At 40.6% G+C, this 15511-nt stretch overlaps 1 protein-coding gene across 1 annotated transcript; it reads left to right on the top strand.

Annotated features, from left to right (window-relative positions):
• The first annotated feature begins 1429 nt into the window (after positions 1-1429).
• Positions 1430-11944, top strand: LOC148047146 (vomeronasal type-2 receptor 26-like). Its single transcript, XM_087707956.1, has 6 exons — positions 1430-1644; positions 3026-3320; positions 4856-5668; positions 7611-7838; positions 8709-8835; positions 11034-11944. Exons 1-6 carry the CDS (start codon positions 1430-1432, stop codon positions 11942-11944), a joined length of 2589 nt encoding a protein of 862 aa, XP_087564082.1.
• Positions 11945-15511: the final 3567 nt, after the last annotated feature.

Below are 15511 nucleotides of genomic sequence, written 5' to 3'. Positions count from 1 at the left end.
GTTGTTCTGTGCAGTACTCTAGAACTCTTGTAACCCAGAGATCTAGAATACCTAACTGGTATAAGACATTGGAATTATGTTTCCCAGCAACATACTGCCCCATCACCCACCCTACCACCCCTGATCTTTAATCACTGGGTTGATTTATGGTTCTTGTAGATCAGGGGTATCAAAACTCAAAGCCTGGGGGCTGGATATGGCCCATGGGGTGCTTACATCCAGCCCACAAGGCTGCCCTGGAAATAGTAAAGGACCAGCCCGTCGTGCCTCCACAAGCTAAAATGGAGCTCGTGAGGGTCATGTGTAGCCTTCCCCCAAGCTCCGTTTTCACTGGCAGAGGGTTGCAGGAGGCCGTCACAGCCAAAAACAGAACTCAGGAGCCTGTTTTTTCTGCCAGAGTGCTCAGGCCACCACAGGCACCCCTGACACAAGTGACATCATGCTGGGCATGGCCACAATCCTGATGCGGCTCTCAATGAAATCGAGTTATACACCTCTGTTGTAGATTCTTAGGAAATCCTAATCAAAGAGCAGGTGACAGCAGGGGTGGGTTCTGGCAGCCGCTACTGCCAGTTTGCTAAGTGGTGTACAATACGACTAAAATTGCTCTCTGCATGTGCAGAAGCAAAAAACAAGATGTCGGAAGAACTGGTTCAGGGGTGTGGCAGGCCTGGGTCGCTGCCAGTTCAAGTGACCCAGGCCACCAAGTTACTACTGGTTCAGCCAAACCAGTCATAACCGGTAGGAACCCACCTCTGGGTGACAGCCACAGTAGAAGTACTTTTACACAGATGCAAGTTGTTTACCAGTTACACCCACTATTAGACTGGAAACTCTTAGTCACTGTCACTCACATTTTGATCACCTCCTGTCTGGACTATTACAAAGCACTCTACATGAACTCTGACTATCCGGATCCTAGTTTTGAGCAATATTTTACATGGTCAAAGATCCTAATATTTTCCCCCTGTCAATCCACGTCAAGCCAAACAGCATTGCATCAGCAAGCTCTTGGAAACATGTTTTTCTCCAGATGTACCTGTGATCATGGAGAGACAGAGAAAGTTGGCGATGTCACCAAGGAGAAGCTTCTCCTTGTAATTAGCAAAAACATAGCAATTGCTCTTTCTCCTGCTCCTCACCAACCCGCCAAAGTTTCCCCAAAAGAATCAGACTCAAGACCAACCCATGTGACAATTTGCATCAGTCTGTAAAGTAAGGGAATAAATGTCTCCCCTCTTACTTAAGAGCCAGGAACAAGTTGTTCAAAGGTAGAATTGAGTTCTTCCCAAACCCTAAAATATGTGGAAACCATGAGTGGTTCCATCTGCTTTAAGAAAGACACCTAATGTGTCTTCAAGAGGCTTTCAGTTGCATCCAAATTTCCTTCTGACTGATTGAGAAGAGGGGTTGCAAGGCCATAGAAAGGATGAACCTGCGGCATCTGTTTCTGATGCTAATTCTGCCCCACACTGCCTATGGGGTGCAGAGGGTGAAGTGTCCTTTGACATTGGAACAGTATGGAATGGAGCTATTGAATCACTACAGGACAGGAGATTATCTCATTGGGGGCCTACTCTCTCTAAGAAAAATTCAGTTCCGACTGTACAATTTTGACATCTCTCCCTCAAGCATACTTCATATGTAAGTTTCCCATAGTTGCTACTGATTTCAGCTGCTTCAATTATCAAGAATAATAGCCTCAATTCTCTGCCTGCCTTAGATAGCAGAATTCTCTGTTGACTTTAGGGAAAATACATTAGGAAAATACATATTTCTATGAAAGCTATACAGGAATGAATGCAGCACGGAGGAAGAAGATGAATTAAATCCTGAGGAATTGTGAGATCATTCTGCTCTTATTCTGGTTAGGATCCTCCCTCCACGAATCCATCAGAATTGCCCCTGTTAGACTAGGGGGAAAAATATGTTTTGTGGAATGTTTCAAAGAGCAACAGTTAGTTTGACAATGAGAAGGAACTGCTGGGTTTCCATTGGCTATTTAAGGGATGGATAGAAGTGCAAAAGGTAGAAGTGGATCCAACAGGAATAAATATAAAGTAGCAGATTTCTGCAAAACATTCAGAAATCCTTCATCATGATAGTTGCTCAGATAAGCCTAGCAGATGGATATTGCTACCATTTCTTTCCACCGGTGAGTCTGTCTTGGACGAATACAAGCTGATGTTTGATATGATTAGGGAAGATCACATGGTTTTGCCCTAAGTAAGAGAACTGAGGCAGCTGGTGAAGGTGGGCTCCCCTCTTAGTAGTTGTAGAAAGATTGATGGTTTTATCAGAAGAATTGGGGGTAAAGTAACAGTATAACACAGCTAGAAGGGCCCTTAGAGGTCTTCTAATACAACACCCTGCTCAAGCAGGAGATCCTATACCATTTTAGGCAAGTAGTTGTCCAGTCCTTTCTTTAAAACCTCCAGTGTTGCAGGATCCACACCTTCTGAAGGCAAATTGTTCCACTGGTTGATTGTTCTCACTGTTGATTAGTTTAGTCTTGTCAGTTTATTTTAGTCTCCTTCATGTAGTTTCCTAAGTATTTCAGCTTTCTTTTATTACTGAGTTCCTTATTAAGTCTTAGGAACATTGTGACTTGTCTTCCCAGGCCTTTAGCAGCCTGAAGTGAGGTGCCATTTAGTTTCAGACAACCTCTTTCCTATCATTTGATGTTGATTACTAACATACTTGTTATTTTCCCAGACTCCCCATAATCTCCTAAATGGATTAGGGGCTGGGAAACACAGGACCAAGTCTATCCATCACCCTGGAAGCTCAGTGGGTGACTTTGGGGCAATCACTGATTCTTACTCAAACTACTTAGCAAGTTGTTGTTAGGAGATACTGCTACATGTGCCATTCTGGGATTCTGGGGACAAGGTAGTATTGTAGTTAAGGTGTCGGATTGGCAAGAGGGATGGAAGACCAAGGTTCTACCCTCACTTGTGGACTGAATTACTTTGAGCCAGTCCTTGTCTCTTAGCCCAATCTAGCTGATGGGTTTATTTTGCAGAAGAACTGCCAATATACATGTGAACTTCCTATCCTTCTTATTTGCCCTGCGAGGTGTCAACCAGGATCCCCAGATCTTATCCAATGTCACCCTAGGCTACAGCCTTCATGAGAATTATTTTGACACAAGAATAACTACGGATGCTTTGTTCAACCTTCTCTCAGCTGGACAAGCAAACATCCCAAACTACAAATGTGAAAGAAGTCAGAATCATCTTCTGGCTGTCCTTGAAGGAACTGACTCTGATATCTCCATCCAGGTTTCAACCATGTTGAGCATCTACAAAATCCCACAGGTATTTGGGGGGGAAAGGAATTTACAAACTAATTTAGGTACTTATTAGGCATCTCTTTATACTCCTGCATCACCAAGGATTAAGAATCCTCCTCCAAACTCCTCCTAGCTGATCAATGTCCTACTGGAAAGATCATGTCCAGAATCTTACACAATACTCCAGACTCATCCAGACCTAGCCTTACATGTTCCAAGAATGGGCTACTGTTATATCTTCCTCCAGCACCCTTGAGGTAAGACTTTGAAACTTGCTAGGGAAAAAAACTAATAAATAGCCATACTGAAGTGGATGGGCAAAGAAAAATGAGATTGCATAAAGATTTTCCATTACAAAGGCAAAATAAGATTCTGCAATGTTTTTAACATATTTATTTTTCTTTTATCACCAAAGAGAAAATGCAAAACAGAAAAAGGGAGGAAAACAAATTAACAAACATCCAACATTAACAATGAAAAAAGGGATCTTATGTACAAAAGAAAAAGTAACATTAGACAAAAAAAATCCATCATGGCTGAATGCTGAAAGATACATCAAAAATTAATATGTATTCCTCTCCTTATCTAACAGGTCTACAGATAAATATAAACTTTCCCATCTCTATTTAACCAAAATTCTATATTAGATAAACGAATATCCCAGATGTGGAAATCTATTTGTCTAATAATTGAATTGACTCAACATGACTATATACAGTATGTTAAAAAAAAAAGCCAGTGAACAGATTACCGCAAAGGTAAAATTAATCCCTCTGTTAGCCATCTGCACCATTTAACATGTAGAAATCCACAAATGGCTTCCAGTCTATTATACAATTGTCTAATCCATTGTGTTTCAAAATTTTCTAATGCCTTGATCTGCAGTACAGGGGAGATGGATGACATAAAAATTTAATTCATTCATTCATTAATATGCAATCCTCCATCCATGGCAGGAATCTTCATGCTATTCTAAACAAATGGTTTTGTTTGAAAATGTCCAGTGATACTATAGGTCCTCATGGCTTCAGGAGACAGGCTGTTCCTCTCTCATGGTCCTCCTTATTTCAAGTCTGAATCTCCTTCTGCAAAGATTCCATCTCTTGCTTTTTGTCTTGGATCCATACCTTCTTCCCTGTGATACCCCATCAAACATTGGAAAACTGTTATCATGTCTCCCCTTAGCTTTCTCCTCAGGCTTTCTCCTTGATCAGTTCTTTTAGCCATTTTAATAGGATCCTGACAGTCGGAAAACATGAAGAAAATTCTTTAACTTCACAATATATGGACAGATTTAACCAGAGTTTCAATTGGGAAAAATCTGACCATCCTAGACCAGGCCAAGTCCAAAAATGTGGAGCATCATCCAGATGAGAAGGACACTCCCAAGCAAGGGAAAAAGCATTCCCCACAAAAGGAAAGAAACTCTCTCCTTACACTCATGGTCTACCTAGGAATGGAAGAATCTTTCCTCCTTCATAAAGATCATTATTTTTCCCCTTAAAAATCTGAATCACCCATATGTCAAAAATGTGGATCAACTTTCCCTTTCTTTGTCAGGTGACTTATGCTTTTGTTTCTCAAGTTCTGAGCGATAAAAACCAGTTCCCCTTTTTCTACCGGACAGTTCCTGAAGAAGGAACACACTATTGGGGTATTGTCAAATTGCTCCAGCATTTCAAGTGGACATTAACTGGACTAATCGCTGCTGACACAGAGAATGGAGACCGATTCATAAAGTCCTTCTCAGCTCAACTGGTCAGAGTTGGGGTTTGTGTGATTTTCTCAAAAAGATTCTCGAGACTGAATAAGTACAGTGTGGTCCAGAACCATCCCATTCTATTTCAAAAGTGGAGGCAAGTCAACGTATTGATTCATTACACGGAAACTTATGACTTCTATGATGGATTGCTGATGATTCAACAGTTGACGGTTGGCTTGATAGAGCCCATAGCTGGTAAAGTATGGATCACAACAGCTTTGTGGGATTTGACCCGTGACTTGACATTTTTTGAATTTCCACTTTTCCAACACATCCATGGTATTTTTTCCTTCATGATCCAGACAAAGCAAAGGATAAGATACGACTTATCCTTTTATCATTCTTGTGAAAGGTTTGCAGATTACGCATTCCATTGTTCCTACACAAAGCACCCTCTGTCTGTGAAAGCTTACAAAAAATGCACGGAGAAAGGAGTGGCAAACCTCCCTCAAGAAGAGATAGAAAATATCTACTCCCTGGATAGCAACCGCATTTACAATGCCATCTGGACTGTGACACGGGCATTCAATGCAGCCTATTCCTCTCTTTCCAAGAGGATAATCAAGGATAATGGAGATGGGGAGGAAGTTCAAAGGATGCAACCATGGCAGGTATTTCCCTTCTCAGCACAGAGACTTCCACTGAATAAAGACTCTAATTGTTCTGACCCAAGCTTCCTTAGAAAGCAAGAAGCTAAGTTTGCTCCCTGCAAAACCTCTTTTATTTCCACGACAGTGGATTCCTTTCATTCACAGTCAGCAAGGCTTAGCAAACAGTCTTTCAGAGGAATGTTTATCCACATGCACCTTATCTCATTTGGAGTGCTGCCAGATAACTAGTATTCAAACTCAGACCAAGGCAAATTTGGCACAGAGTCTCTTAAAGTCACAAACAGAATTTTCCACTCTTGAACTGACCAAATGAACAAATTGTTTCCTGTTGGTTCCTCTTTTTGTTTCCTATGGAAGGGGCCAATCACCCCCAAGGTGTGGCTTTACTCCTAAGTCCACCATGCTTTCTTAGTTGCCCTTGTTTTCCTGCAGCTCAGCACATGCGCACGCTGGGAACAGGCTCCAGCTGTTCTTCTGCCTCAATGCTAACTCCCTTTCTGCCTCTGACACAGAGCCCTCGTCTGAGCTTTCCTCAACCCCCAGGTCTGGCCCATGTTCCTCCCCAACCTCTTCACTGTCTGACTCTGCTGCCAGGTCCACTGGCTGTTGGAGAGCCATAACACTAATAGCCAGTTCTATAACTGTGATCTCAAGAATCTAATCAACTATAATCTTCAGGTCCATACTAATCACTGAGCTGAATAAGGACATGCTTCCCAGCCCACCTCAAATTGGACTGAAAGAAAAAAGAAAGTCATTAAGGTGAGAAAAATAGAAGGCACAACATTTAGGGAGAAAAATAAATCAAGCATACATACAAGAGGAGAATTCTTGGCTTGGAAACACCATGTCTGAGAAAAGCTTGGATGTCCCCATTTACAACAAGCCCAAACATGAGTCAGCAGTATAACAGAGCTGCTTAAAAGGGCTAGAACAGTTCTGACCTGCCTGAGAAAAAACATTATATCAAAGAGAATTCATCTCCTTCCTTTCAGCACTAGTGAGTCATGCTTGATGTATTATGCACAATCATGGGCACCATATTTCTAGAGGATTTTGATGTAATAGTGAGGATATGGTGTTGACCACTATTTTAGAGGCTTTAAGGTGTGTACATTCATAAGGAAAACATATATCAAGGGTTCACTATCTTGAAGAGTTGAGGTCAAATATTAGTTGGAGGCACCATATCTCCAAATGCAAATCCATGGGAACAGAAAAGTTTTCTATCTTCTACTCAGCTTGCTTATTTGTTGAATTATTGGTTTTAACTTAAACTATGGCCACATTGAAGCAGAACACACTCCTTCAACCAGTAATTTCACCAGAGCTTCAGTGAATTAATATGTAATCTAGAAAAGTAGGCCACACCCCCAGAGAAAATGTAAATTCAATTCAGAATAAAACTGGAAGCGACCTTGGTGGTCTTCTAGTCCAACCCCCAGTTCAAACAGATGACCCTATTCCATTTCAGACAAGTGGCTGTCCAGTCTCTTTTGCAAAACCTCCAGTAATTAAGTATTCACAACTTCTGGAGGCAATTTCCGTTTCACCGATTAATTGTTGTAACCATTAGAATATTTCTCCTTAATTCCAGGTTGGTTCTCACCTTGATTAGTTTCCATTCATTGTTTCTTGCCCTGTTCTTTAGTGCTTTGAAGAATTATTTGATGCCCTCTTCTTTGTGGCAGCCCCTAAAGTACCTGAACACTGCTATCATGTTACCCCTAGTCCTTCTTTTCTCTAGACTGGCCAAATCCAAATCCTGCAACTGTTCTTTATATGATCTTTCACTTGTGATGGGAAAAGAGACAGATGGAGTCCCTTGATTGTTGCAGGAGATCTCAACCATCCAAGATTTCAAAGGGGTATTTGGAGAAATAAAATGTCAAGGGGTTTTTTTGTTATTTATTCCAACCTTCTTTTTGCTTTGCTTTGCCAGCTTCACCCTTTCTTGCAAAACTCCCAATTCTACAACATCTCTATGAGTGGAGTGTATTTGGAGAAGAATGGAGAACTGGCAGCTGATTTCAACATTGTGAACTGGGTGAGGTTTCCAAATAGGTCTGTTGTTCGAGTGAAATTTGGGAGTCTACAAAGACACGAATCCTCAGGACTCAAGTTCACTATCAATGAGGATGACATTGTATGGCCAAATTGGCTTAACCAGGTGAGTGGAAATTATTTCAGATCATTTCAATGCATTGATTGTATCTGAAGGACACAAAATGGATGGATGGATGGATGGATGGATGGATGGATGGATGGATGGATGATAGATAGATAGATAGATAGATAGATAGATAGATAGATAGATAGATAGATAGATAGATAGATAGATAGAGGCAGGCAGGCAGGCAGGCAGGCAGGCAGACAGGCAGGCAGGCAGACAGACAGACAGACAGACATAGATAATGGATAGATGAGAAAGCAAGATAGACAGAAATGACAGACAGAAAGATGAGAGAGACAGAGATAGAGAGAGGGGGGAAATTTCTAGCTGTGCCAGGTTTGAACTTGATCCCAGAGCTTTTATGGTTCAAGGTCCACTTCCTCAGATGCATGCAGTATGTTCACAAGAGAGAGATGGGCTTCTACCTCAGACTCTACATTAATTGCAAACCAAAATTCAATTCTCAGTAGGATGAGTTTCCTATATCAAATATGATAAAGGAAATAAAACAAAAAATAGGAAGGAAGTAGTGGAGGAGTGGAAACAAAGATAAAAGAGAAGAGAAGAGAAGAGAAGAGAAGAGAAGAGAAGAGAAGAGAAGAGAAGAGAAGAGAAGAGAAGAGAAGAGAAGAGAAGAGAAGAGAAGAGAATTCTTTATTGGCTAAATGTGATTGGACACATAAGGAGTTTGTCTTTGGTGCATATTTTGGTGCAGTGTTTACTATCTCCATTGCATAGATCTGGATTTTATGGTCAGCTTGGCAAAGCTGCAAGGCACAAGATTGGCCAAGCCATCACTATGTGTCATTTCCTTAGCTAAACCTGTCCCAAGCTTTTTTAAAAACAAATGAACGTTTATTCTTTTAGAGTCTGCCACCTTCTCGGTGTGTGGATAGCTGCCGTGCAGGATTTGTTAAGGTAATTCGGGAAAGTGAACCAATTTGTTGCTACGACTGTGTTACCTGTATGGATGGGACCATCTCTACTCAAGAAGGTGGGTAGCCATGAAGATGCTGATTTTAAAAATTGCCAAAAAGTTTTCAGTTTTCCTAAACTTGAATCTTCTCTTGTTTGGCTTATTCTTTTTTTTTATATATAACGAAGTTTTTATTGTTAAACAAACAGACATAAACACACAAAAAATAAAAACCCTTCTCCAATTACTTACAGTGTGTCGATTGGTTAAAAAACCTTTGTGCATTCTCCCAATAGTCTTCACTTGCAATTTACATAAAGGCTCAAATCATCATTCTAACATGTATATATACAATTGTTATGGTTATTAAACATTCATTTGAATATGACTATTATTACATCCTTTTTATGTAAAATATTCTAAATTTAAAATAAATTTATATTAGGGCATTTCATTACATCATCCTGAAATCATCCAATAGTATTACATCTTTATATTCTATTCTGTATAGAATTATTTATCTTTTGTAACAAAGTTTTTCAACATCCTCTCCATAGTCCTCACTTACAATTTATATAAAATTTCATATTATCAATCAAGTGTATATATGTGATTATTATCATTAATAATCATTTATTTAGCTACAACTATTATTACTTTATTTTATACATAATACTCTAAATTTAACTGTTTAACTTAATTTTTATTCTAACATTTCATTTCATCATCCTGTATCCTTCCAGTAATAATGCAGTCCTATATCTATTGCCATTTGTGGTATTTGTATTCTAATTGTTTTCTTGATAAGTCTTATGTGAGCTTCTCTTGGCACCTTGTTGTTCATTGCGTATCTTGTAAAAACTCAAAACCCTCCATCTGTTCCTTCCATCCTCTTGCCTTTAATTATCACCAGTGCTTCTGCCAGAATTTCTCTCATTGTTTCTGCCAAATTTTCTCCCTTTTCTTCTTCCATGTTTTGAGGTTTGAAATAAGGTTCCAGTTCATTAATCTCTCCTTTCAACATTCCACTCCTGTTGTTTCCAACCACGCTCAATTTGCTGTCAGTATCAACAATTTTCTTATCACTTTGTTTGGCTTATTCTTAATTACCAAATTGAATTGCTGTCAGCCAGTAGGATTAGCTGCCACGTGAGATGCTGAGCTCATGAGGTCATCAGATGGATACAGGAAGGTCTTCTTTCAGAGGTGCTCTAGTGCAGCAGCCCCAACCCTTTTGGGCCTGTGGACTGGCAATGATGGGGGAAGGGAATAGTTGCATGCATGCAACATATTGTGCATGTGCAAATAAACCTTTGTACGCTTGTCCAGTGCTTGAGCAGACTGGTTCCAACAGGCTGCAGACCAGAAGCAGGCTGTGGACAAGTGGTTGGGGACCCCTGCTCTAGTGCATCTTGCAATAAATATAGTATTATATGTGGTTTCAAAGGTACATTCCAATACTTATGATTTGTAGGGAGTCATAGAGTTGACCTTGGAGAAAGCATCTGAAAGCTGTTAGGCCATCAACAAGTGCATAAGCAGCATTTGTTGAGCAAGGCTGCAGGAAAGTATTAGGAATAGGATGCCCTCCACCCCATAAACTCCATTATATACTGTATACTGTAAATCTTTGTATCTATAGTATTTGTATCAATGTTCATTTCTAGCCTTTTCTGAAGTCCATTTACTGCAGGCCATTCTTAGATGTTCTGGCTCTTTCATTTCAAAAGGTATCTTTTATTTATTTAGCATAGGGCATTGTTACATTAGCTAGGAGACTCTCATGCCAATGCAGAATAGTAGTTTGGTTGCCTAAGACTGATAGCCCTGCTTAGCTTGTGGGCTTTCCAAAGTGTGACTTGTGGGAGGGGGGGCTCTGCACCACCAAGAAAGATGAGTGTGGCTTTCCTGCAATGTCATTAGGGCCCTCTCCTTCTACTGAAGCCACCTTGTTAATGTGTGTCTCAATCAGAAAGGTCCAGTGCAAGCAGGAGTCTAACCCACTGCACAAAGTATCGTCTCATCTCCCCACCCAAGTGGTACCTATTTATCCATTTGCAAATAACATGCTTTCAAACTGCTGGGTGGGCAGAAGTTGAGGCAAGTGACAAGAGCTCACCCCACCCCACAGTCCTAGGGCTCAAACTGCTGGAGCAAAGACCATCTCCAGTGTCATTAAGTCACTAAGCTGACAGACCTAAAAGGCATCCCTCAGATAATGTAAAAGAATAGGAAACAGGATGAAATAAAAGAAAGGTTGCCTTGATTCTTTGCAGATGCTGAGCGTTGCACTAGATGCCCAGAAGACCAATATCCAAACAAAAATCAGGATGAGTGCATTCCAAAGATTATAACTTTCCTGTCCTATAATGAACCTTTGGGAATCCTCCTGGCTTCCTTTGCCCTTTTGCTCTCCTTCACCACACTCTTTGTCTTAGGAATCTTCACCAAATTCTTGGAAACTCCCATAGTCAGGGCCAATAACCGAGATCTCTCCTACATCCTCCTCATTTCCCTCCTGGGTTCCTTCTTGACCTCCTTCCTCTTCATTGGCCATCCAAAGAGAGCCACCTGCCTTCTCCGACAGACAACCTTCAGCATCATCTTCTCAGTGGCTGTTTCATCTCTCTTGGCCAAAACAGTCACAGTGGTCTTGGCCTTCTTGGCCACAAAACCAGGGAATGGAGTGAGGAGATGGTTGGGGAAGACTTTAACCTACTCCATTGTCTTTGCCTGTTCTGGCGTCCAAGTGATCATCTGTATTCTTTGGTTGGGAATTTCTCATCCATTCCCTGATTCTGACATGAAGTCCCAGCCTAGAGAGATTATTCTACAATGCAATGATGGAAGGATTGCCATGTTTTACACTGCCTTCGGATACATGGGCTTCCTGGCTGCCATCTGCTTCACAGTGGCTTTCCTGGCCAGGAATCTACCTGGGGCCTTCAATGAAGCCAAGCTAATCACCTTCAGCATGCTGATCTTCTGCAGTGTTTGGGTGTCCTTTGTGCCTGCATATTTGAGTACCAAAGGGAAGTACTTGGTAGCTGTGCAGGTCTTCTCCATCTTGGTTTCTAGTGCTGGCCTGCTGGGTTGCATCTTCATCCCTAAGTGTTACATTATTATCCTGAGGCCTGATCTCAATATGAAGGAGAAACTAACAATGAAAAATAAAATAGAAACATAACTGACAACATTATTTCTTCAGAGTCCAATTTTCACACAAGATTTTCAATCATAAATGATAATTCCTTAAGGGAAAGTTCTATGTCTCTTCCCAGTTTTATGCAAAACACCTGACATGTTCATACAGAACATAAATTTGTCTTTATATGATCCCTCTCAGGGTGGATCTTATTTCCTTGGCAGCCTCACAAAATATTATATTCACCTGTCAAATAAAAGCAATTAACTGATAATAAGATTTATATATTCTATCTTTGTTCATGATGTAATTGGACTGTCATTTGATGTAAAAAAGAGAAATGTGATTTTTATGAAGCTGTTTCTCAAAATGATATTTACTAACTCCAGCTGCCAATGTTTGACTATTTAATATTACTCCAAAAATGAAACAAAATGTAACTTTCTATTTCTTTTCCATATCATGATATAAATGAACTATCATTTGTTATTACATATGACTTTTCCTCTTCTGTTTACTGTTGAGTCCATCGAATTTGGGAGTGGGGTGTTGTGTTTGCCAAGAGGGTCAATTAAGTCTTTTTTTTAATGGAACAGCCCATCTACAATTGCAACATACATTATATTGCCAAAAGTATTCGCTCACCCATCCACATAATCAGAATCAGTTGTGAGTGAATACTTTTGGCAATATAGTGTAGAATGAGCAAGACTTCTCAGGCCTTTTGCTGGGCTTGGGGAAAGCTAAAAGAAATTAGACATAATAAAACGAATTGGAAATGTTTTGGCTGGTCTGCATTTTTCATCACATATATAAGAAAAGCAGTGGCTCTCCTCAGCTGAGGATTGCCCTCAACTAACTAGATACTAAAAGTCACATTCATCACAAATCAAGACAAACTAAATCTATATTGATGTACGACCATCCACATCCATGTTTAAAACCTTTCTTGATACTGGATAGTATAGAGCATGGATGTCAAACCCGCTATATCAAGTTACTGTCATGTGACATTTCACAATGTTTTTCTCGGTGGTGGGATTCAATTTTTTTTACTACCGGTGCTTTGTGCATGGCTTGGTGGGCGTGGCAAGGGAGGGATACTGTAAAATCTCCCTTCCCTCCCCACTCCAGAGGAAAGTTACTGCAAAATCCCCATTTCCTTCCAATCAGCTGGAACTCAGGAGGTAGAGAATAAATGGCGGTGGGGCAAGTTCAGATGTGGTATTTACCGGTTCTCCAAACTACTCAAAATTTCTGCTACCAGTTCGCCAGAACTGGTCAGAACCTGCTGAATACCCGTTTTTCCCCTTCACAGAGCTGGGGTGGGCATGGCCTGTGCATGATGCATCCAGCCTGTGGGCCACCAATTCAAAATCCCTAGTATTAAAGCATTTTAGAAGAGATATTTGTGCTTCTCTTCTTCTCTTAACTCACTCATTGTTCCATCTTCAAAGCCAATCTATGAATTCTCCCTTTGTGCACCTACCTATAGAGTAGGGGTGAAATCAACAAATTCACTAAGAGTTCACAAATGTGTGTCCTACGCATGCTCAGGACCTTCTGCGCATGCGCAGAGCATAAAAAACAGGACGTGATGACATCCAGGTGGGTGGAGGAGCCTGCTACCAAGCGTGCCTGCAAACTGCTACCAAGCGTGCCTGCTACTTGGGAGCCTGCTACCAAGCGTGCCTGCAAAGTTAAATAGAACAGTGAGGGTGGGGAATCCGCCGAACCATGCAATTTAGATTAGCTAGAAAGCAGGAAATCCAACAATTGTAGCTAATATAAATCGTGTGTCACAGCTAATTGTCAGAAATTCCGGTTCACCCAAACTGGTAGCATTTTTTACTACCAGTTCAGGCAAACCAGTCCAAACCGGTAGCATTTCACCCCTGCTGTAGAATCATTCAGAGTTCAAACAGACAATGGTTCTCTTACTGCAATTATCAAAATCACAGTAATTTATTTCTTGTCTTGTAATCCCAAGAGACATTACTGCAAACTTTCAGAAAATGTAATACAAGGATATTTTTCGATATCAGTGTCAGACTCCAAAGCAAAGTTGGAAGGTGTCTACATTAGGAATGCTGTATACATAAATACTTCTGAAGAGAAAGAGTGAGCCTAGGAAGGATGTTAGGATGTGCAGAGGCTGTGTGTATTTTTGTCCCCTTCAGAAGTAAAGAATTGGGTGGATTTTGTTTGGATTTTAAAAGAAACCTCTTTTGCTTCTGTCTTGGAAGCAGGCTTGGTTTCTTCTACCTTTCTTCTCATTCCTTGAAAGAAGCCATTGCGACGGAGGAGGCTGGATCAGGCTACCAAGACAGGCTGCTGCTGTTTCTACTGCTGCTGCTCTTGTGCCCACCAACAGTCTATGGGAAGCGGGAAGCCAAATGCTTCCTGACTTTGGGTCAAGACGAAACAGACCCACAAAACCATGTCAGGCCAGGAGAGCTTTTCACCACTGGCATAGTCTCTGCAACCAAGGCTCGGTTTCTACCATTAACCTTCAACACAGTTCCTTTGACTCGGATTTCCCTGTAAGTCCACTTTTCTGCACTGAACTACAGCAGTTCCATTTCTGATAGTGTCCTAGAATTCCTGCCTTTATTTCTGGAGAAAAAGAAGTTCATTTTGTAAGGGCTTCAACACATGTCCGAAAGCTTGGAAGATTAAAACTCTGGTCCTGGTGAACGGCTCAGATTAGATCCTGCAATTCCAGCCTTAAATTACCAGGCATAATTCTTTGACCTGCTACTTTACTGCCTTAATTTACCTTTCAGGATCCATGATACACACTGTAATTGATGAGGCTCCTTTGCAACAATCAAGTCAGTGGCCAGGTAGAGATTGAATATGTAAATTAAACCATCATTTTGTTTTAGCTAATCTAAGCAGAGCTAGACCACACATAAAAAGACAGAGTGATACTCATCCTTTACCTGGCCCCTCCACAAAATACAAAGGTTTCCTCGGGTTGGATTTTGATTACTCAGGAAAACATGGACTAAAGAAATACATGCAAAAAAAAAATACATGTTTTCTCCCTATGCAATAGATTAGATTTTTCCAATAACAAAATTACCTGATAGTCTGAAGTTCCACAAAATAGAAAAATTGGTTCATTGAGTCATTCAGTCAGTCAGTCAGTCAGTCAGTCATCTTGCAGATATTTTTGAACCCCATTCACAAAATCATGCCAGGTTCTTCACCTTCCCAATCTTTGAGAGACATTTTTGTATGTCATGTTATCACAAATGAGGATCTAGTAGGAAAACATCAGGGATAGATTGAAGCATGTTAAACAGCTGTCTAGGAGGAGTCATGAATTACTTTAGTTTAATGAAAAGAAGGACTAGGGGAGACGTGGTAGCAGTGTTCCAACATCTCAGGGGCTGCCACAAAGAACAGAGAGTCAACCTATTCTCCAAAACACCTGTGGGTAGGACAAGAAACAATAGATGGAAACAAATCAAGGAGAGCAGCAACTAAGGAGAACTAAGGAGAGATATATACAAAACTCCTGGTGTAATATTTTAATTATGAGAATGGTATGATGTGCCTTGAGTCTGTTTAATATTTTTGAGTGGTAAAATAGAAACAGCA

This window comes from Thamnophis sirtalis, unplaced genomic scaffold (assembly GCF_051295495.1).
Source record: "Thamnophis sirtalis isolate CommonGarterSnake01/CBP01778 unplaced genomic scaffold, rThaSir2_p1.2 scaffold_3, whole genome shotgun sequence".
In the NCBI taxonomy this organism is placed as follows: domain Eukaryota; kingdom Metazoa; phylum Chordata; class Lepidosauria; order Squamata; family Natricidae; genus Thamnophis; species Thamnophis sirtalis.
Note: the sequence above shows the minus strand (reverse complement) of the source record. Positions and strands in the feature narration are given on the sequence as shown.

Bases quoted from the DNA above. Each gene is read 5' to 3' on its own strand.
- LOC148047146 (XM_087707956.1), top strand. From the start codon at position 1,430: ATGAACCTGCGGCATCTGTTTCTGATGCTAATTCTGCCCCACACTGCC. The intron at 1,645-3,025 runs GTAAGTTTCCCA...TTTATTTTGCAG, and splicing joins CCCTCAAGCATACTTCATAT to AAGAACTGCCAATATACATG. The intron at 7,839-8,708 runs GTGAGTGGAAAT...TTATTCTTTTAG, and splicing joins GGCCAAATTGGCTTAACCAG to AGTCTGCCACCTTCTCGGTG.